The sequence below is a fragment of the Podarcis gaigeae genome, assembly GCF_964106915.1.
Source record: "Podarcis gaigeae genome assembly, chromosome: 12".
Lineage (NCBI taxonomy): Eukaryota > Metazoa > Chordata > Lepidosauria > Squamata > Lacertidae > Podarcis > Podarcis gaigeae.
This window is the reverse complement of record NC_139688.1, coordinates 21708739-21732479: the sequence shown is the minus strand read 5'-3', so window position 1 is coordinate 21732479 and position 23741 is coordinate 21708739. Positions and strand designations below refer to the sequence as shown.

General features: G+C 46.3%; 1 protein-coding gene and 1 long non-coding RNA gene across 4 annotated transcripts in view; one reads left to right on the top strand and one right to left on the bottom strand.

Annotated features, from left to right (window-relative positions):
- GAD2 (glutamate decarboxylase 2) overlaps nt 1–23741 on the top strand; it is a 40356-nt gene that overhangs the window by 2720 nt on the left and 13895 nt on the right. For 2 of the 3 annotated variants that reach the window (XM_083704939.1, XM_083704938.1), the window contains 7 exons: nt 1099–1332; nt 15467–15557; nt 16589–16701; nt 18560–18675; nt 19394–19473; nt 20830–20884; nt 23527–23643. In XM_083704939.1, coding sequence (XP_083561065.1) covers nt 1099–1332; nt 15467–15557; nt 16589–16701; nt 18560–18675; nt 19394–19473; nt 20830–20884; nt 23527–23643 — 806 coding nt within the window. Of the gene's footprint in view, nt 1–168; nt 294–1098; nt 1333–15466; nt 15558–16588; nt 16702–18559; nt 18676–19393; nt 19474–20829; nt 20885–23526; nt 23644–23741 lie in introns of those variants that run through there. The other variant, XM_083704940.1, reaches the window with a different exon arrangement.
- On the bottom strand, nt 20891–23520 carry LOC310828109. The gene is made up of 3 exons (XR_014556679.1): nt 22886–23520; nt 22316–22709; nt 20891–21960 (listed from the first exon to the last, which is right to left on the bottom strand). It is a non-coding gene; the product is annotated as an uncharacterized lncRNA (long non-coding RNA).

Below are 23741 nucleotides of genomic sequence, written 5' to 3'. Positions count from 1 at the left end.
TCCTGGTTCATTAAATCCAATGGGAACTTTGCCATTGACAGAGGCTTGGTAAACATCTCTGTGCGACCACCCTGGCTTCCTCTTGCCAAGAGGATTTCGATTAGGCAGAGGCTGAGCAATGCATAAATACGTGTGTGTATATACCAGGACACAATTTATTATCGTTAGCATTCTAGGTTCTAAAGGCAATAAATGTCGTTATCCCACTTTAAAGCGCGTGTTCGTTATCCCACTTTAAAGCGTGATGTGTGAATGGGTGTGCGGCGAGAGGGAAATCCAGCAGTTGGAATCAGGTTGTTAATTCTGGAAACTCTTGCCAAAAAGCTTATTGACAGGATATGAATCTTTCTGCTTCATCAAATCCCTCCGAAACCTTCTACGCCGAGTGGCAATGTATTAAACCGATAAATGGCTTTCCTCGGAATCACAGGCGCTGGTTCGACATTCTCAATTAGTCAGCGCTTGAAAATATTGGAGACTGATACCGTAGATTCTTTTCCTAACTACCTTATGGTGGTTTCAGCACCACTTGGAGGGACAGCGACTAAGAACAATTTAAGCCTTAACGGCGGGGTGAGACATATTGGTAATTGACGACATAAATGTCAGAATTAAGGAGAAATTAGTGATGGGAACTCATTACAAAACATGGCATGCACGAAATACAAAGATGTTTACTATTTTGAAAGTGAGGCAATTGCACCTTGATTTCTGAATTTTTCTTTTTCATTTAATCTGCTTTTTGGTAGATGACTCTTATTTTTATTTTTATTTTGTTAAAAAAAATCTCAAATATCCAGTACAAGTAGAAACATGAGTAGGAGCAATGAGATCTTTAACGGACCCATTTTCAAGTAATAAATCAACTTCTAAGTACGAGGTTTTGTTTACTAACAGAGACATAAAAGTACAGTATTTATATTACCAGGAAATGAACATTTGTAAAATAAAGCTTCATTGGCTTTTGTAGTCGTCTGTACCTCTGAATAATATTTAACATAAAAGAGACCAATTTCGATGGTCCACCGTAAGTAGAAAAAGTGTCCAAAACCTAACTATGAAATCAATGTCGTATTTCACCGCTTTCCATCCTTTCAGATCTTCTGCCAGCCTCGGACGGAGAATTAGCTACTTTGTCTTTCCTACAAGATGTTATAGACATTTTGCTCCAGTACCTGGTGACAAATTTCGACAGATCAACCAAAGTTATTGATTTCCATTACCCAAACGAGCTACTTCAGGAATATAATTGGGATTTGGCAGATCAACCCCAGACATTGGAAGAAATTCTGTCGAACTGCAGGATCGCGCTAAAATATGCCATTAAAACAGGTAACAGCTACCTTCGGGTGTTATAATGTAAAATGATTCTAGGTTAAAGTCACAGGCGCCCCCGCCCCCACCCTCCGTCTCTTTGTGCTTTTGGAATCTGCTGAGAAACCTGGCCGGTTTTTAGTATTTATTGTCTTGCGCTGAGGAGCAATGTCTGACGTTTGGAACAAACAAGCAGTAATTCCTGCGCTGAAAGAGGGTAAAGAGGGGAGCTCTGTCTATTCGGTGCAGATCACTCATAGCTTCTTTGCTGAAAAGATACTACTAGCTGGTTTTGTTTTATGAGATCATGTAGCGATGGCTTGTGGTGGTGACAACAGGTTCTTGAATTAAAGACACACATTTTTGGCGTAGTGTAAATTACAGATTTCCTTATGACTGAGAGTAAAAGCCGTCTCAGAATTGTACCGTCGCTTCTTTTAGACGTCCCCATCCATTTTTTTTATTTTAATGGAAATTGAGCCAGCAAGGGAAAAATAGTTTCTTCTTTTTTTATTATTATACCATCACTAAACATACCCAGGTCCATAAATGAGGTCCCGATCCTTCTTTCTTTCACGTTTAAAATCCTAGCAGGGACTTCCAGAGCGCAAATCTGGAGGCAAACCGGATTTACTCTACTACGGCCCTACTTGCTTACGTTGGAGTAAGCTACATTGAAAATAGATAGGCTTACTTCTCAGTAGACATGTATAGGGTTGCGGTGTTGTGCCACTTAACAGAAGGAGCTCCTCTAAAAGAAGGGTTCAGGCAGACTTCCTGAAGAAAGGAATTCACCCAGAAGGGCATGGGGAGCAATCTGGGCTGTTTGGGCAAAACCAACAGGGCAAGAAGCAGCGGGTAAATTGAGCTCTGGCGCCTGGAGCAAAGTCCTGACCCCTGATGGCAAGTCCGGGCATCCTGAGTGGCACTGAACTGATTCATTCTCTTAAATGGACGGCGGCCCAATAAACAAGGTGAATTAAATGCCAAATGGCCTTTTAAGCTCCACTTTGTCGCCCGGTTCAAAAAGAGGTTGGAACCTGATTGCTGGAAATATGAGCTAATAATCCATAGTGTGCCGGAGAGATTTCTCTCTCCCCCCGCCCCCCCCCTCTCTCTCTCACACACACACACATGCGCGTAAGAGGGTGGACAGCCATGGAGATACAAGCTTTGGGCTGCAGTTCTACCCACGCTTACCTGGCTGGGACTAAGCCCACCTTGGAACCTGGTAGGACATTTCTGAATAAACAGGACCCAGATGATTCTCTCGCCGTTGATTCCTACTACCCACCACCCTCCGCCTACACACACACACACACACACACACACAGAGAGAGAGAGAGAGAGAGAGAGAGAAATAAATCCACACACACACAAAGAGAAATAAATCCTATGGTATTCAACGGGCCTTACTTCCAAGTAAGTGTCCATAGGGTTGCAGCCTTTGACTACCCTATAGAATCAACAAACACAGAGTGTGAGGTTTGTATTGATTTTGCTTCGAGTTTCTTTTCTTTTCTATTATGGCATATTTCTGATGGACTGGTTTCATGTGTGATTTTCATTGTGAATGATGGTTTTTGCCTTCGATTCTTTCCCTCCCTCCCTCCCTGTACCTTTTAGGGCTTGATCGTGTTTTTTAATAATAATAATAATAATAATAATAATAATAATAATAATAATAATAATAATAATCCCTGTCAAGAAAACTCAGACCCAGACGTCACGATTGGTTGCATTAGCGTTTGACGTGCTGATTTACGACCTTGCCATCTATCAGCGGAGATGAGATTGTTTCGTGCCTTAAAGTGCCTCGTTTTGGATGCAATCCATAACACCAGTTAAAGGCGGCGCCTTAAAACGTGCCATTGGTTTCAGGGTGGTGTGGGTTAGCCTTTGACAGTCGGATCCCAAACATCGTCTCTTGGAAGTAAGGCCCGTTTGTTTCAGAGGGATTCATCCTCAAGCGTGTATCTGACCGGAGCCTTAACTTAATAACAAATCCAGAAACGTGACGGAGGAAGGGACGGCTAAGACCGCAATCTTATACCTGGGAATAAACCCAACTGAACTCAATGCTTGCTTCTGAATAGACAAATCTAGAACCTTGGGAGTAAGCCTCTTTAAAACCAGTGGGGCTTATTTTTGAGAAGACACGCGTTGAGCGTTATGTCTGCATGCGTGTATTTATAGGCATCGCTGTAAACACATTGGAAATTAAAGAGTTAGGCGATACAGACGTGGGGGTGGGTTTTCTAGTGTCGGCCACACACGCGCACACATACACACATTTACGTATAAGGCGTGGGTATAGAGAGGGAGAAAGCGTAAATAGTGCGCGCGTGTAGTCAAAACGCCGCGCAACCCAAGAGGCAGGGCGCGGCTTTTACGGAGCCGGGATTTCGCGACCCCCCCCCCCCAAGGAAAGTGACATTAAAGGCGATGGGACGTTGGCGAAAGCATTGAAAGCAGCGAAGCCGGCAGAGTCTCGTCTGCCCATTCTGACCGATGTTCCCAAAGAAACGCGAGCAGATAATCGGAGCACGTCCAGAACATCATTTAACTGCCAGGGGGATGTACCGGGAGCTGAGCTCTCCCCCCGCCCGCCGGGTGTGGAGGATGTAACGGGAGAAGCGCCTCACAACGTCTTGGGGGTGACAACCTCCCAATCAAAATGATTTGTTAGCCATTATCGATCATTTCCATCACGCGCTCCTTAGTATATTATTTCGATTCCTTCAACGGGTGTAAATTCTTCCAAATGAGGTTCCTACCAGAGCGTCCGCCCTTTCCCGGGATACCTAGAGAGAAGCGTGGCCGGTTAAAAACCAGCAATTAGGAGCGTTATGTTGTCAAGTGACTGAAAAACCGAGCCGCGTATAAATTAAATGTAGGACCCGCACACTACATATATAGGTATTATTACCTAACTCCAATTTAATCATTTTAATACAGTGTCTATTCCATCTCCCTCTCATAGATGATATAGATATAGATATAGATATAGATATAGATATAGATATAGATATAGATATAGATATAGATATAGATATAGATATAGATATAGATATAGATATAGATATAGATATAGATGATTTTCCTTAGGAGCAGTTTTGGGAAAAAATGATTTAAATATTTTAAATTTGATTTTAGTAGTCCTTCTTGCTTGTGTCCCCTTCCTAATTGTTCTGTTGAAAAGAAGGTGCACCTGTGAGTTTGTGTTTATTTCGAGCGACTGTGTTCTTAGGAAGGAACCATCTTTCGGTTCATTCAGTGCCCCAAACCGTCAACTTTACGGCCCTGAGGCTGAGCCATGTTTGTTTCGACCCGATTCGTTTATTGACTTCGGCTGAAATCCTAAACACGGTCCCTAAGGAGTCCTTTCCATTCAACTCAGGAGCACTTAGTTCTGCCTAAACATGAATATTAAAAATACAGGGGGAAACGTCAACAAGATTAACAGACCCAAGATTTGCGGCAATCAAATAGCAAATTCTGTTTTGCGTATGACATTTGTATTTCTGTCCACAATCGGCCAAACCACCAGTAAACAACCCTGAACATTCTTTTGTAAGCGTCTTCTTTGAAAGAAAGGAGAGTCACTTCGGAATAAATAAAGGATCCGACGGCTGAAAGGCTATAGAGCCGAGTTTCTTGGAAGGAAGCGCGGTTGAAATCAGTTTGAATGTCTTCCCAGTGACTCCGAATGATTCTGTGTTGTGCGCAAGCAGGAAGAGGTCAAGTGGATCTAGGAAAGCGTAGCTCTCATTTGTAGTCAGTCGCTCTGGGATCGTACGGGCGATTGAGGATTGCGTCGATTGAGAGGGTGGGGCTGGGGTTGGTGGTCTTTTGTTCTCTCCCCATCTGGGTCTCTCTAATCCCACGGCTGCCAACCTGGCTACTCCGGTTTAAGCGTTTTGTGGATCGCAATCACGGTTGCGCGTATTAACAGCCGAGCCTAAAGAAAGATATATTAATTTGGAGTGGCTGGGGGGGGGGGGGCTTTTGCCACTGGGTATTGAATCTGATGCGCACAACTGGATCTGTCGGATGTCTCGTGTACTTTAAGGCTGCGTTATAAAGCGAGCAGGTTCTGAAGGGTCACGATCCGCGATTGGCGCCTCTCCAAACGCTCCGAAATGAGAGCAGTTACCCGAGCGGCGATCGTCACATCCCATTTGCGCGTTTCCCTTTCTCAACGCGTTTCCTAACGATCGCCTGTCCCGGAGGGGATCTTATTCATTAGAGCGCCTGGAGCAAGATGGAGCGGGCGGGCAGCCACTACCTGCCTGCTTGCGCCTCCCGGGAGCCTTTTCAGAAGGATCCTGTTATACTGAGGATCGCGGTGCGCGGATATGGCAGGCGGGCCCGCCCGCGCGTGTTTTGGGGGAGGAGAGAGCTGGCGAGGAAGACAAATGAGCCAAGTAGGACGCGCGCAACCAGGGCTGGAAAAGGCAGCGAGACACTTTCTTGCAGGACTCTTCGCATTTCTTGCTGCGAGCCAAGCAGCTTGTGGTGAGTCACCGAGCGACACTGCACGTGGGAATGAAGGACTCCATCCTAGGAGGAGGATGGACAGGTGCGTTAGCAGAGGTACAAGGAGTCTGTTATATCAAGGAAGGACTGTGATCATATGTGTAAGTGTACGCACAACATCTCAAAAAGCAGAGACATCACCTTGCCAACAAAGGTCCGTATAGTTAAAGCGATGGTTTTCCCAGTAGTGATGTATGGAAGTGAGAGCTGGACCATAAAGAAGACTGATTGCCGAATAATTGATGCTTTTGAATTATGGTCCCATGGACTGCAAGAAGATCAAACCTATCCATTCTGAAGGAAATCAGCCCTGAGTACTCACTGGAAGGACAGATCCTGAAGCTGAGGCTCCAATACTTTGGCCACCTCATGAGAAGAGAAGACTCCCTGGAAAAGACCCTGCTGTTGGGAAAGATGGAGGGCACAAGGAGAAGGGGACGATAGAGGACGAGATGGCTGGATAGTGTTCTCAAAGCTACCAGCATGAGTTTGACCAAACTGCGAGAGGCAGTGGGAGACAGGAGTGCCTGGCGTGCTCTGGTCCATGGGGTCACGAAGAGTCGGACACGACTAAACAACAACACACACAAGGGGATGCACCGACGTGGCTGGCTCAGAGAGAGCGAAAAGACCCCAAAATGAGCGCAGCAGGGAGGGGATTGCACCAAGTCTATCTCTCCGATGCGCCACGTAGAAGGTTTGTTCGATTCTGTAGCAGAGAACGAGAGAAACACTCGAAAATACGATCCCCTGCGATACTAACATGGTTCAGTCGGTAGCGCAGGAGACTCTTAATCTATGATTCGACTCCACCCGCTTCTGGAAGGATCATTAAAGACCAAAAGCCTGGTTATGAGAGGAAAGTTTTTGCCTGGCGCCTAATGGCTTGGGAGGAAACTCCATAGAATTCAATGAGATTTATGCGCAGGATCACATTGCCAAGCGCCCCAACCCGCTCCATTAGATGCATGAAGAGCCTGAAAATTCAATATCAGAGGGATTGGCTTTCGAGAAATCAGGCTTGTGGCAGCTCAGTTACTCCGGAGTAAGGCCCTCTGAGTTTTCAATAGGATTCGTCCCATCGCTGGTCTCAACTGGATTTAACTCGATCAAGATGTATTTCAGAGATTTACGTTGTTGTCCCACAAGCCCCATAAACTTAACATACTTCTTGCCTTCGGCTGCGCTCTTCTTTGTTTAATCGGAAGTCAGGTGAGCTGAGTTCGATGGGGTTTTCTCCCTGGTAAGGGATGCCAGTTTTGTACTGCGCTTTGTTTGCAACCCTGAATGCGAAACTTGGGGAGGAAATACAAAAGCGACATGATTCAATTGTGTAGGAAGCGATTGTAAAACAAAGCGCAGTACAAAACTCCATAGAATTCAATGAGATTTATGCGCAGGATCACATTGCCAAGCGCTCCAACCCGTTCCATCAGATGCATGAAGAGCCTGAAAATTCAATATCCATATATATATAATTTACCGCAAATGGCAGACGATATATAGACTGGATTAGGAAAGGAATTGGCTGCTTGGCTGTAATTGGCCAGTGAAATCACGTGGACTGTCATTTCAGTTTCGCTAGGGGACAAAACCGGGTTTGCGCTGGATGCCCTTCACCAGATGAATTTTAGAGGAGTGTATGCGCGGCTGGACTCCAACTTCCATCAGTCCTAGCCAATGTGACCAATAGGCAGGGAGGACGGAATGTGCAGTTCATGGAAATTCAGCTACTCCCGAGTTATAAAAGCCCTGAGTGGTTGTGTGAAGTAGAGTGGCTTCTTCATCCGGGTCTGTCTCTGGTTTGGCGGGGGATGGCTGTGAGCAGAGTTCGTACTACAGTAAATGCATTATAAAGAGCAATCAATCCGATTTAAACCATGTATTGCGGGCTTTTGCTGTCAAAGGGAAGGAAGGTGGGGGAGAACATAAGCGGCAACATAAGCGGCAGATGCAGTGGGGGACGAGCAAGAACCAGAACAAAGGCCTAGCACCGCATGTGAACGGGCCCGCTGCACGTCCTTGGCAAATTGGACTCGTTTCGGAGTAAAGCACGTGTAGAATTGCTCCGTGGAATCGGTGTCTGTCAAAAGCAGGAGATAAACGTCACGCCGCCAGGGGGCGCTGCTGTGAGCTTGGCTTTCTGAAGTCGTTCTTTCGGGCTGCAAATTCCAAGCCGGATTCGAACCAAACCTTCCGCTCGAGAAGGCCTGGCCTTGTCAGTCTCCCTGGTTCCCGCTTTCCAAGCAATGAAATTCCCCATCCGAAGCTGTGAGGATGGTGGCTGCGTTTGATGCTGAAAAGTAATAGCCAAAAATGATAGCCCTACTACACGATGGGAGGTGTCTTGCTTTTTGGTTCTGCAGAGCATGTTGGCTGAACTATGTTGTCCTTTGGCCTGTTCCAGGAAGGCAGTTTTTGTGGAAGAGGAATAGCCAGTTCTGGTGATTTTATCCCTTCCCCCCTACATCAAGAATGGGGAACTTGTGGTCCTCCAGACAATGCTGGACTACAGCTCCCATGACCACTGGCCATTGGCCATGCTGACTGGGGTTGATGGGAGTTGGAGTCCCAACAGCATCTGGAGGACCACTCATTCTCAGCCATGGTAAGATCACAGCCCCTCCTGGAGTTCATTTGAGTTGGAAACTGCTGAGCTGCTCCCATATAATCCTATTTTTTCTTTCTCCTGCTTTATGGCTTCTGTTGCAGTACAGTGGTATCTCGGGATACATACGCTTCGGGTTACATACGCTTCAGGTTACAGACTCCACTGACCCAGAAATATTACCTCGGGTTAAGAACTTTGCTTCAGGATGAGAACAGAAATTGTGCTTCAGCGGTGCAGCAACAGCGGGAGGCGAGGCCCCATTAGCTAAAGTGGTGCTTCAGGTTAAGAACAGTTTCAGGTTAAGAATGGACCTTTGGAACGAATTAAGTATTTAACCCGAGGTACCACTGTCTTTCCACCTTTTGCCTTTCTGTTGTTGTCTTCTTCTTCTTCCTGTATGTTTGTACTCTTCTAAAGATTTCCCTCCTATGAAAATCAACAAATAGATAGATAGATGATAGATAGATATAGATAGATATAGATAGATAGATAGATAGATAGATAGATGATAGATAGATAGATAGATAGATAGATAGATGATAGATAGATAGATAGATAGATAGATAGATAGATAGATGATAGATAGATAGATGATAGATGATAGATAGATATAGGTAATGGTCCTCAAACTTGGTACTGGATTTTAACCTGGAATCTAAAAAGAATGCATGTGAAAGTGATACTAATTTCCCATCTCCTGCTGTTCCAATGTTGTTGCAGGGTCGTTGTTGGCTAGGTGAAGTAAGGGCAAGTGAGGGCCCATAGCAGGGGTGGGGAAACTGTGGCCCTCCAGATATTGTTGGAGCCAGCTCCCAGCGTGCCCGGTGCCCGATCATGGAAGCTGTAGTCCAGCATCTGGAAGATGACGTGTTCCTCACCCCCTCATTACTGCCTCTGAAATAGATTATACTGGAAAATACACTTGCAGCACAGTTCTATCCATTTTTACGCCAATGGTTTCTATTGTGGTCTTCTGTTAAACTGTTGCCTGCTGTTCTCACTGCCAGAAGAAGAAGAAGAGTTTGGATTTGATATCCCACTTTATCACTACCCTAAGGAGTCTCAAAGCTGCTAACATTCTCCTTTCCCTTCCTCCCCCACAACAAACACTCTGTGAGGTGAGTGGGGCTGAGAGACTTCAGAGAAGTGTGACTGGCCCAAGGTCACCCAGCAGCTGCATGTGGAGGAGCGGAGACGCGAACCCGGTTCCCCAGATTACGAGACTACCGCTCTTAACCACTACACCACACTGGCTCTCCATGGGTGGATCTGCAGGGGGATCAGGCCAGTGAATCATCTAGCCTGGCACTCTGTTCTCACAGTGGACAGCCAGAATCTGGGGGGAATCCCTCCATCAGGGCATGAGTGCAACAGCTCTCTAGCTACCTTTGATTCCCAACAACTGATATTCAAATACAGTGTATTTTGGCTTTCATCATGCTGGGAAGGGAAGAAGTCAGCCTGACCTTCCTGTGTGTGCAACCTTCCCTGTGCATAGTTATTAACGAAGGAAAAACGTGCAGGCTGCATATCAAGCAAATGTTTAGCTGGCCTGGGTTCCATGTCATGTAGGAGCACACCCTGTCGGACTGGGACCAGGGAGACCCATGGGGTCTCTCTCACTCTAATCTTCCTCACAGGGTCATTGGGTGGTTGCCAAACCATCTAGGCCACCTTGAACTTAAGGGCCAGTATGGTGTAGTGGTTAGTGTATCAAAATAGGACCTGGAAGATGAGAGTCCAAATCTCTTGATCACGAAGCTCACGGGTGACCTTGATCCAGTCACTGCCTCTCAGCCTAACCTGCCTCTTGGGGTTGCTACAAGGATAAACACATCACCTCAAGCTCCTTGGATAAATGGTGGGACATAACTGTAATAACATAAAGCAAAATTTCTTAGTAGCCGACATGTGCCTTCCACCTGGCATAGCATGGCCAAGGGCTAGGAAGGATGGGAGGGTTTCACGTTGCCTACCCCTGCCTTGGTGGAAGGAGACATATTGCTATTATTATATTTAAAAAAAAATAACAAAGAAAAAGGCCAAATAGCAGAGCCAGTGCTCTTTTGCAGCTGCTAGGCGCTTCTATCCAGTCAACATCATTTAAGCGAAAGTAGCTGCCTCAGAAGGGTGAGGCAGAGACTCCATTTATAAGAGAATAATGAGTTTTGCTGCTGCTTCCTCCACCCCTAATTTCCCTCCTTTTGCTTCACCCACACAACCTGATTTCTGAGCCTTTGTGTGACCGTACCATGGATGACGGACAGGGCTGAATTATTTGTGTGGAGTGTGTGCCTGACTGATACAAGACTGCTGGAGACTGATAATTTCCCTCTTAGGTTTTTGTATGCCTTTCTTTAATAGCTCCTCTGTATCTCCCACCTCACAGGCAGGAGGCAGGCAGCGATGTTCTTTTTGCCTGGGTTGGAACAGGTGTTCCTCGCCTGCTTTCGTAATCATCCAATGCTATTGAAGCACCTCTTAATCTTTCTCTCTCTCTCTTTGCTGGTATCGAAACCTAGATAGGGCTTTATTTTGGATGTAGCCAGGCAAGGGTGTTCCGTGGCCCTACTGAACTTCGGGAACATTTCCTTTATGTTTCAAAACCTCTCTGAAAGGGCTGCGAAAGATCTGCAAATCGAAACAACGAGAAGCCCTGTAAATGGACTTATCAAGCCACCGACTATTTTCTCATGCATCATTCTGACACATTGAAGACTTTGACTTGAATTACGTTTATTTGTTGTTGTTTCTTTGTTTTTGTTTTTAAAATCACAATTACCAGGAGATTCAGGGCTTCATAACTGTGTGTTCTGACAAGGGAGAAATGATCTGTATTTTCTGGTGTCTGGGCAATCTGCATGCCATCCTCAGCCCCTTCACTCACGGCGCAAAGCAGTCGGCAGAGAGTTCCATTTGCTCATTTTGCCCTGTCTCTTGTAATCATTAGAGGTTATTACAAGCCGCAGCAAGCTCCTCAGCTCATAGGCCTGCTTCTGCCTCTGAAATATAGCGTTCATTGACAACATGTGGCATGTGAGCAAAGGTCTTCCAAAGGGCTGTTGCTACAAGGTACCGTGAAGTTGACTTTAAAGAGGAGAAGGAAATGCAAACCTCGGCTTATCATTTCAAGCTTTTCTTGAGCTGTGGTTAGATAGAAAACTGGTTCCAGAAATCCATTTTTGTGCTCAGGTCCAGATTAAACATTTTGATAAGTATTTCGTAGAACAGGATAAGTATTTTGTAGAGCAGGATCATAGCCCAGTTGCGCTCCCTGGTTTGCTTCTGGCAGTATGCACATTTTTTTACACTGTGTGCCGAGAGTATCTAACCATTCACCTTGGCTTATGTCAGATCTCTGCAGTAGTCAATGGAGGCTGGTGCACTGGGGCTAATGGGCCACTGTCCTACTAAGCTCAGCCAGCTCCCACCTGCCCATCGTCCTACTTACATGCAGTCCAGAGGCTGGCCCTGCCTGTCAACTTCCTGTTCCTCCATCTCAGTGTTTCCCCTTGAAGAACTTAGCAGGGAAGTGGATGGGGACAAAACTGGAAAGAGTTGACTCCACCCATCTCTGGCTCTGGCTCTGGCTCCACCTACCGTGCGGGTTCCCTTCCTACCAGTCCCAAGGATCACCACCCCTGAGAATAGCTTTGCAAATATCCACCCTTTCCTGAGTAATAGGATACGAAGGTCAGCCTTGAAAGGGGCTCTTTGTAGTGGAAGAGAAAGCACTACAGACTTGGTTGGCATCTGTCTGTCTTGGAAGACATTGGAGGAGTGTGCCTTTGTGGGTGAGGTCAAGCTGTTGGAAGGTTGCAGGCAGCGCCTGCTGTGGCTGTAGAGACTGATATGGGAGAGACAAATTTTGTTGCAGCTGGGGCAGATGAAGGCGTCCAGTTGTGCTGCTGCAGATGCACCATGGCGTTTCTTCTCGTAGGCAGAGAAGATTAGTCTAGCTTAAGTCTCATAGATACTAATTGGATATGATTGGATACAATAATTGGATACAGTAGGTATGCATGGGGTTGCCACTAGGTCACTAGCTTCCTCTGGATTGGGGCATAAGGTCTTTGTGGCAACCTGCCTATTCATAACAGCACAGGCATTACAGCTTCATTGTACTGCCTGTGTGCTGGTCCCGTGGGTTAACCGTGAGGTGAGGTCCGAGTCCAGTCCGAGGTCGAAGGTGCAGTATGGAGGCAGTCCGTCAAAGCTGAAGCTGGGTGCAGGGCAGGGAGTCGGGTGACGTCAGGCGCTCTGGCAGGAAAGCAGGACAGGGTTCAGGCAGGAACTGGCTACCAACAATGTTGCTCCCGCAACTTGGGGCTGGGGCTGGCTGGCTTTTATCTGCCCCGAGGCATAGGGCAGCCCCGGTCCACAGGTGACTTGCCTCTCCTGGCATGGAGGCGAGCACTCCTCCTGCGGGAACTTAGTTCCCTCTGCCTCTCTGCCCTGAGCCTCTGCAGCTCAGGAGAGGCTGGAGGGTTACCGGACCCAGAGGCAACCTCAGCTTCCTCTGCTGGGGCTGAGAGTGGAGCACCTGCAGGCAATGGGTCCTCTATCACCTCAGGACCCAGAGCAGACTCAGCTGGTGCCTGCACCTGAGGATCGAGCACAGGTAAGGACCCTTCAGGCTCATGCCCCAGCACCAGCTCAGCACAGGGGAATCCTGTGCAGGCTGGGATTCCTCAGGTTCAGCATCCGAGTCCAAATCCCAGGTCATCACAGCCTGTTTACTTCTCCGCCACCTGCCACTTACCTACCAAGACCTGGATTACTCATTTTCAGTTCTCTTTTCACACTCTCTCTCTGCGCTTGAGCAAACCAGTTTTAGCCTCTTGTGTTTGCATGTGTCTTAAAGAACATTCCAAGGTGACTTTGACAAAAGACCAGCCTAATTGGCCAATTAATGTTCCCCGTTAATGTTGAGGCCCAAGGGAGACCCACTTTGTGCAACGGAACAGCATGGTGTGGGAAATAATACAGTTGTACTCCACAGGTGGTCAGGGGATATTTGTCAAGCACAAGTTCTGTGCTAGCACATCGTTCTTCCAGCACTACCTGGTCAGCCATTTTCTGGCTGCCTCCTTACATATGATTTTTCAAATAGTGACAGGGAAATAGGATGGAGCAGGGCCTTCCAATGCTGTGTGTGCATGCACGCCTGCACATGCATGAACATACCCTTTGCATTTTGGGAGGAACACTTGCATGCTGGGGAATACAAGGAAAGTAGGCTGACTACATATCCTGTTTTACAGAGGGCAGTCCCTCTGTTTGAAGGCATCTTTTACCAGAAGGGAGAGGAGGGGCCCCCAGGGGCATCACATGAGCTCATAGGGTGAAGGAACCCACCAGCCCAGAAACAAGCTCCCTTGGCCACAACACCTCACAGGGTCACGGCCAATGGAGCTCGTTCTTCCACGCGCTGGCAAGCAAGGAAGCAACACAGGTACAATGGACAGCTCCCAGGTTGCCCTGGCAATAGGCAATCACAGACTATAGGCAATCACATATCAACAAATTCAGGTCACACAGTTATAGTTGGTAGGTCTTGCACAACAGGTCCCCTGGAAAGTGTGGGATACCACTTGTCTTGATATAATGTTGTTTAACTTCCCTGCAAAAAAATAAGAATTAATGCTCATTAAGTATAGCGGTACCTTGGTTTACAACCATAATCCGTTCCTGAGGTCCGCTTTCGCCAATGGGGCCTCCCAAAAATTTTTGTTCGTAATCCCCCCCAAAAATGGGTTGTAATCCAAAAAAAGGTTGCAAACCGGGACATGCACTTCTGGGTTTGACATGTTTGTAATCCAAAACGTGTGCAAACCAAGACGTATGCAAACCAAGGTACCACTGTAGCCAACATCATCTAATCTCCCTAAAAACAAATCCAGCGGAATACTCAATGAAAAGGTTTTCTGGAAGCGCCCTGTGTCTTGCTTGCTGTTTGTGCCAAGTTCTGCCTCCTCTCCAAGGACTGTGAATTTTAAAGGGCAGGAAGCATCCTGACTGGGAGTAAGACTGGGAGTCATGCAGATGGCTCCTTAGGTGTGTCTTTAGCAAGGGTTGTTGGGGGCGGGAGGTGAAGACTTGGGACAGATGGTGTGGCACTTCTCAGAGGGTTCGTGCTTGGCAGTTTAGATGATCAGTGTGTCCCTGAGTTCTTGGTGGGGTTTTTTGGGGTGTTTTTTTTTTAATGGTTCATATACAGCAGATTTTAAAAGCTTGGAAGCTGGAGCTGTTCAGTCCCACCACCACCCATTCTGTCTCATTCACACAAACTAGCATTACTTAAAAGAGTAAATAAAACACAAAGAGGTCTTATTGGCAAACATTTTTTTATTATTACTAAGATGTCTACAGATCCTAAGCCTACACCGCAGACTTGAGTTTCTCAGGGCTGCATTCTACAGCAGAGAGAGAGAGAGAGAGAGAGAGAGAGAGAGAGCACACAAGGAACAGGAAAGGGTGGAGCTTGGGAGATTGAGAGGAAGCCACAAAGTGTGTTTCCCCCTATCTGTTAGTCTCAACCCTGCCCTCTGCTGGCTGGAGGCCTGCAGGGTTGCTTACAGCCAACAGGAGTCTCATCTGTTTGGTCCTGGTCCAGGAACAGTTAGGGTCTCTTCACATCAGGTCTGGTACTCAGGTTTTCTTTGGATAGAGTTATATGACTACAGGGGTTGAGTCACTGCTTAAGTCTAAGAATTTGACATCAGGCAAAACCAGTCAGTTCTCTCAGGTCGTTCGCCCTTTAAATGTCTCCTTTCTGCTTGTGGCACATTGAAGGCTAGATGGATTACATGGGTCAATGCGTGGCAGGTATATGGTGCAAATGTAGGTAGCAAGAAGTTCAGCAATGTGGCATTCGTGTCTCATGCTTTGATCGCTTTTCCAGTGCAGTGAAATATACAGTTAACGTTTCAATAAAGTGATTAAGAAAACATGATTCGCTGGAAACAAAAAAATGCCATCCACTTTTTCAATGCTATGCAGGACATCCCCGATATTTCAATCAGCTTTCAACTGGACTGGATATGGTCGGATTGGCTGCAGACTGGCTAACTTCTACGGCCAACACTAATATGTAAGTATGTGAATTTGCTGGTGCTTTTAATTATGGGGTCTGTCTAAGCTTAGTATTGAGTCCAGATATCTTTTGAAAAATTTAGTCTGGCTATTACAATCACTGCAGTCATGTTGTTTCCCATTGAAAAAAATTACAGTTTCAAAACTTAGCAACTTTCAAGAAATGCAACAGAGAATTATTTTGTGTTTTACGTGAATAAATGTATTACTATTCTGCTTCTCCGCCAATGAGCATACAGCCTGTTTCTCTTCCCTGCCCCTTTAAACCTTACAACATCCTTGTAAGGTAGGTTAGACTAAGAGATAGTGTCTGTCTCAAGGTTGCAGCATGAGCTTCATTGCTGAGTGAGGATTAGAACATGGTTTTCCCTGAGCCAAGTCAAAACCTTTATTTCCTACATCACTAAGCCTCACTAGATAGAGGTAAATCTTTTTATTTCCTCTGGGATTGTGTGAACTGGTAATTTGTAGGTTTCAGTTCCTTAATCTGCCCTCTATTTACATCTCACACTTGTATCAGTCTTGTAATGCCTGTTGTTGTTAATTAAACTTATTCATCACTTCTTTTTAAGCGACTTGCAACAAATACATAAATAGCACATGCATTAAAAACCAGCACAAAGCAAAGCAGAGAAAAATCTAAAACACATTCATGTTTTTAAAAGGCGGGACTAAAACATCCCATTCCACTAAAGGAGGCTATGTTATACAGTGGTACCTCGGTTTACGAACTTAATTCATTCCAGAAGTCCATTCTTACACCAAAAACGTTCTTAAACTGAGGCGTGCTTTCCCCAATGAGGCTTCTTGCCACTGGTGCCCTTCCACTGTCGGCTTCTATTTGTCTTCCAGGGCAAAGTTCGCTAGCTGGAACACCTACTTCCGGTTTTGCGGAGTGCATTGCCCAAATTGTTTGTTAACAGGATTGTTCTTAGGCTGAGGTACAACTGTAGTTAAATCATGTGGGGGTAGAGTGTTCTGTTTATATCTTAACCAGGTCAATAAAATATGGGCACTGCTGTGTTTCAGGTTCACCTATGAAATTGCTCCAGTGTTTGTACTTTTGGAATATGTCACCTTAAGGAAAATGAGAGAAATCATTGGTTGGCCAGGAGGTGCTGGTGATGGGATATTTTCACCTGGTGAGTGATCTTTTTTTAAAAAACCTATTTATGTCTGTAATGTATGATGTACTTTGCAGTCTGCAAGATTCAGAAGGGCTCTCGTTCACTCATAATCCTGAGTATCCTTTCTTGGGTACATAAAAAATGCATATTTATGGCAGTCCACAGACATGATTATTAAAGACATTAATATCTGTCCCTGCTGAATACTTCCTTCTGCTTTGTAAACAGCCAAAGTGGGGAAATTAATCAGAAGAGACATTTGCCCGGTTCTTCTGTTACATTAAATATTTTTGAAGTGTTCTGAAATGAAAGAAAGGAATTACAGCTATTTTATTTAATATTTACTAATGAGGTAGTGGTGCTCTCTTGAGCCCTTTAGTAAATAGGAATAGAAACACAAATAACAAGGAATATGTACTCTCTCTCCTGTCCTTAAATCCAAGTTGCCCTGTAAATTTGTGTTTGGTTATTTTGCTTCTCAGGCAAAAGCAGCCTCTCAAAATAGTTTGGGGCAGCCTTCTCCAACTAGTCTGCTGGGGGAAATCCTACACTATGTGAACCCTGCAGGTTGGGACAGCCATTGTGCATATAGATATTGTTGGACTCCAACTCCCATAAGCGCCAACCAGCGAGGCTGATGGTCAAGGATGATGGGACTTGTACTCCAACAACACCTCAAAGGAATCATGTTGGTTATCTGCCATACGGGACTTGACATTTGACCTGAAGAAAGAGGTGTCCAGACATGGAAGGAATATCTGGTCCCTCACCAGAGAAAGTCAGTTTCCCAATGGGACAGTTTCCCCCCATTCATTCCAATGGGAGAAGTACAGCTAACTAGGCTGGAATCAAACCCAGTGTATGTAGAGCCATTGGGCAAGCAGGGTATTTCCAAAATAAATATGCAGCCACAGGCATTTGGAAGTATTTAAAACAAGGGTGGGGAGTCTTTCTAAGTCCAAGGGCCATGTTTCCTTATGGGCAACCTTCTGAGGGTTGCATGGCAGTGCTGGGCAAGGAAAAGAAGCCACAGATGCAACTCTTACCTTAGTATGGTAGGCTACATTCCAGCCATGCAATAATGAAAGGTTTCCATGCACACACCGCATCTCTCCATTCTCTGTCTAGGGAAGCAATAGGCATAATAAACGTGGGTGGCGCTGTGGTCTAAACCACTGAGCCTCTTGGGCTTTCCAATCAGAAGGTCGGCGGTTCGAATCCCCATGACAGGGTGAGCTCCCGTTGCTCTGTCCCAGCTCCTGCCAACCTAGCAGTTCAAAAGCATGCCAGTGCAAGTAGATAAATAGGTACAGCTGTGGCGGGAAGGTAAACGGCATTTCCATGCGCTCTGGTTTCTGTCACGGTGTTCCGTTGCACCAGAAGCAGTTTAGTCATGCTGGCCACGTGACCTGGAAAGCTGTCTGTGGACAAACGCTGGCTTCATCAGCCTGAAAGTGAGATGAGCGCTACAACCCCATAGTCGCCTTTGACTAGACTGAACCATCCAGGGATCCTTTACCTTTACCTTTTTACCTATAATCTCAGTTCAGGAACACATGGCCTGGGGGGAGTCCCAAGGGCCAGGCAGAGTGGTCTGGAGGGCTACTTTTCACTCCTGGGCCTGAGGTTCCCCAGCCCTGTTCTAAAATGCAGCCCAAGGTCCAATCTACAGTAGGCAAACTCAAGGACGTGCTCAGTGGGTTTTCTCCGTGGCGGGTGGGAAATGGAGTTCCCTTACCTAAGATCAAGCCAGGCCCTCTATATGAGAAATGTCTCTTGTTTTGAAAACGTTGCATGACCAGTACAGTTTGTGCTTAAAGCTTTTCTGCTGTTATGAATAGAGGAAGTAACAATGTATTACTGTGGACTCCAGGTGGTGCCATATCTAACATGTATGCTATGTTGATTGCACGTTTCAAGATGTTCCCGGAAGTTAAAGAGAAAGGAATGGCAGCTATTCCAAGACTGGTTGCCTTCACATCGGAGCATGTAGGTGTTTTCTCTTTCAACCTTTTGCTAGCTTCACTTCTTTGCTGATTAAACCAGGCTCCTTCAAACGCCCTTTGGGGAAAGACATAGCCACTTTCCTACTGTAACATGAGAGTCCTCTGTTTATTTTTTGCATACAAATGAGTCTTGAGCTATGACTCCCCTCCTTCTGAAATGTGCTGTGTGTCGGTTATGTTGGGAAGGTGTGTTTTTATGAAGCTGTCGAATCTCGTGTTGACCTCTTGTAGCTTCCATTTATGTCCATCTCATCCAACCTCCCCCAACATGGCGCTATCCATGCTGACCACACTGGCTGGGACTGTTGCCGTACTCCAAAACATCTGAAAGGCACCAAGTTGGGGAAGACTAGACTAATGTAACTCCTGTGGTGTCCAAGAAAAAGACAGCCATCTGAGAGCATTTAGCAACATCAGCACTTCAGAGTTCAAAGCTCTTCCACATACGTTCTGTCAGCCCTTATTCAATTGCATTCGGTGGTTGACTAAACACCTAATCACCGAACAGTCAAGCTATAGATGTTTAAGGTCTCCACGCAGAACTTCCCATTCATTTCACCAGGGCTTGCAAACAGAGCCTCAATTACACAGGAATAAGGGCTTGCTGGATTATTCCCCTAGGTGCTGCTTCATGATTCTTTTACAGCTGAAGAAGCGAAGCTGCTGTAAACATTGCAAAAATAACCCGTGTGCTTTTTCAGAGTCATTTTTCTGTGAAGAAAGGAGCAGCAGCCTTAGGAATTGGTACTGACAGTGTGATTTTGATCAGGTGTGATGACAGGTAAGCACAGCCTTATGAATGACAGCAGGAATAGCCATTCTTTGAAAGCAGCAGAAAGAATGATTTTTTAAAAAGAATAATAAAATGGCCTGTTCATATAATATAGCTTTGCCCCGTGTTGGGCTAAGGAAGCTCTGCCACATAGATGCTGGGCATTTTTCAGAGAGTTCAAAAAGTGGTTTATAGCAGGTTTGTTGAGCCAAGCTCATGGCCCCAGGGCTGTACCAGCAGAGTTATATATATTGTGACCTGCACAATACATTTTTGGATTGCAGAAGATCTATCAAGCACCATGTGGACATTAGTTAGTGAACTGTGAGTTCAGGAGCAAGGGCCCTTGAGTACATCAAATGTACCGTATTTTTCGCCCCATAGGACGCACCGCCCTATAGGACGCACCTACTTTTTTGGGGGGGGAAATAAAGAAAAAAAATTATTTCCCCCCAGGCATGGGGCTGGCACGGGGGAAGCCCGAGCTTCCCCTGACCCCAGCCCCAGAACAGCCTGCTATGCACAAGCCTAGGGAGCTGCGCCGGTCTCCCCAGGCTTGCGGAGAGCTGTGCGAAGCCCGGGCGCACTCTTCAGTGCGCCCGAGGCTTCGGAATGCACACAGCTCTGCGCAACCTTTGGGAGCCCGGTGCGGCTTCCCGCCGAGCTCCCGAGGGTTGCGTGGAGCTGCGCGGAGCCCGGGAGCGCAGGCAGCTCTGCACAACCCTCCGGAACCTGGCGCGGCTTGGCACCGGGCTCTGGAGGGTTGCACAGAGCTGAGCGGAGCCCGGGAGGGCAGGCAGCTCTGCGCAACCCTCCGGAGCCCGGCGTGGCTTCGCGCCAGGCTCCCGAGGGTTGCACAGAGCTTCCTGAAGCCTGTATTCGCCCCATAGGACGCATAGACATTTCCCCTTCATTTTTGGAGGGGAAAAGGTGCATCCTATAGGGCGAAAAATACGGTACTAAAAAAACATACCTTTGCATTCAGTCATTTGACATTTTTGACCCAATTTACTATGGATAAGTTGAGATTCACATAAACACTCAGATTTGCAAGAAAACCCAAAATAATGTAAAGTATACATTAGTAGTAGTAGTAGTAGTAGTAGTAGTAGTACTGTACTGTACTGTACTAAGAAACAGGACCTGTTTGCAAACCTCTTCAACTGACTCAAATTCAGTTAAGGAGGCAGATGTTGGAGGGTGGAATGAATCACTTCCCAAGTGGCTAGTTAGGTTTATAAATGGTGGGTAGAACTTTTCATAAATCACTATCTTATCTAAGTTAACTAACCTGAGTAGCAGACAGAAAGAGCTAATAGCAAAGCCATGGTATTTTGACACCCCCCCCCCTTTTTTATATTGCAGAGGCAAAATGATCCCATCTGATCTTGAAAGAAGAATTGTTGAGGCAAAGCAAAAGGCAAGTAGATTTCCACCTATAGTCAGTATTCTGTGGGTGTATAGGAAAGCATACCATTTTGGGGAGTGAGGCAAGGGAATTGCCTATGGAATTTCAATCATTGTTTTAAAAGTTGAGTCGCCTTATAAATCTGCACACAAAGATCCCCCCCCCCCTTGAAATGAGAGTTCATGATGAGTTGGACCAATGCACTGAAAGAAACCTGTCCAAAAGACTATTCCGAAATAACGTAGGCATCACAAAGTGATTCACTGAGTGTGCATGTGCAAGAATGTTGGGTCACCCCAACTCTTTTGAGCTCTCTCCACTCTCTAGTCTAGACCCTGTGATTGTAGGAGGCGCAGGCTCATTGTCAGAGAGCATGCATTTTTGCATGTAGAAATAGTTCATTCTCAACGATTTTAAAAAATTTGAACTGTCTGGTTTTCAACAAACTGTTTCTTACACCGCCCAGCTGAGGCCAGAAGAGTGTAAGTCACTCATTCAACAGAGTTCAGAATTGCAAAGTAAACCTAGCCTTTCCAGATGCTCATTTTTACTCCCTGCCAGGAAAAGCCTTATGCAAAAGCCAAACACCTGCACACATTTTGTCGCCTTAGCAGTTTGCTGCCACCTGCAGGCAGAAGCATCAATGACATAAGCAAATTACAGTAAAAGGATGTCGATGGGTTGCAACATTGGGCTTATCCACACTTAACTTTTGCTCCACTCTCGCCAGGCATAGATCTGGGCTTAAAAGCTGCATATCTGAGCATTTTGGGTGGTTTTTTGGTAGAGCTTTTTGCCCCAGAGTTTTCCCTACAAAAACCCGCTCTTTAGCATTCAATTGGGTTTTAAGCAGATTGCCCTTTGCACTGATTGAGATTTAAAGAGCAAGTTTTCTCAGGGAACGCTCTGGAGCAAAAGAAGAAGAATAAGAATGTGCACTCAGAGACATAGCTTTTAAGCTCGGACGGTTCCTTGAAAGAGCAGAGGAAAGGTCAGTGTGGAGAAGCCCATTTGCTAAGGGTATTATAGGACAGTGTGCAAATAAAATAAACTAAATAAAAGGTGTCAGTTTCAGTCCCTTCCAGCATCTCTGGATAAGGTAAAAGTAAAGGTACCCCTGCCCGTACGGGCCAGTCTTGACAGACTCTGGGGTTGTGCGCCCATCTCACTTAAGAGGCCAGGGGCCAGCGCTGTCCGGAGACACTTCCGGGTCACGTGGCCAGCGTGACAAAGCTACATCTGGCGAGCCAGAGCCGCACACGGAAACACCATTTACCTTCCCGCTGGTAAGAGGTCCCTATTTATCTACTTGCACCCGGAGGTGCTTTCGAACTGCTAGGTTGGCAGGCGCTGGGACCGAGCAGCGGGAGCGCACCCCGCCGCGGGGATTCGAACCGCTGACCTTTCAATCGGCAAGTCCTAGGCGCTGAGGCTTTAACCCACAGCGCCACCTGACTGGGTAAATAGCCCTGCCTGAAATTCTAGAGAGCTATTGCCAGTCCGTGTAGGAAGAGGAAGCCAAGATGTGCAAGTGGCAGTCTCTTATAACATCTAAGCTTTGCTTGGCAGCATAAATCAGGCATGCTTCTTAGATGTTGAGTCTGTGGTATGCCTCGCCCTAATGATATTGTTTCACGCTGCCCCAACCTCTGCTGAGCGGTGCATGTGATTCCAAGGATCTCAGGTGCTTATCTAGGGTTCGTGTTTCCTTTTGGGAATAAGGCACAGCGGAGACCGTGGTGTCTTTAGGATATATGGTTTATTTACACACATATATACCACCTGAGCCTATGATGGAGGTGTGGATAGCATTACACCCCAAGAAGGTCTCTTGCTTCTCTCATAGTCAGTGGCGTAGCGTGCGGGGTGCAGGGGGGCCCGGCCGCACCGGGCGCAACATCTTGGGGTTAGGTTAGGGGGCGCAAATCCACGGGTTAGGGGGCGCAAATCCACGGGTTACGGGGCACAAATTACTTGCCTTGCCCCGGGTGCTGACAACCCACGCTATGCCACTGCTCATAGTCACAGCAGTCTTGGGTCTCAAAGACAGAAAATCAGTCATGCTCTCTGTCTCTTTGTTACAGCCTATCACAGCCAGCCCATTTGATGTTCCTGCTGCCCCCCCCCACCTTCTTCTTCCTTCTCACAGTTAACAGACCCTGGCTTATCTCCTTCAAACCAAAACCCTACACCCTTTAATCCCTTTGGTCTATGTCCACTAACACACACTGAAGGAGAGCCCCTACTCCTCCTGGTCTGGCATAGTTTCCCCCCTCTTGAAGGCTTTTCTGGTGAGTTAATGACTCGGCCATTCTCAGCTTTGTTCCTCCACTGACCCACACTCTCAGGCTGGCTTGGCTTGTTAGCATTCAGTGCATCCAGCAGCGTATGGCACAGTTTAATCAAACCTTGATTAATTCTAACTTTCACTAAATATGGAAATAACAAGGAAGATTTGGCACCCAGGAGTTTCAGGGATCCTTGCCTTCCCCCCAAAACTTATAACAGTATTAAGCCTCTGTTCTACGCCACTTCCCAACAGAACAGTTGCGACTGAAAGACGCTCAATTTCAGAAAACAGTCTCCATGTCTAAAGGAAATTTTCTCCGCTGGAACATTTTCCTGTTGTTTTTGTTGTTGTTTCCTTCCTGCAGGGATTTGTTCCTTTCCTCGTGAGCGCCACAGCAGGAACTACAGTCTATGGGGCATTTGATCCACTTATAGCTATTGCAGATATCTGTAAAAAGTACAAGATCTGGATGCATGTTGATGTGAGTACAGAATTGCAGTCTAAAAGGGCTGAGCTACCAAACAGTAAGCTGGCAGAGCCAAAAAACCATGCTGTTTACTGTGGAAATGCATTTCCTAG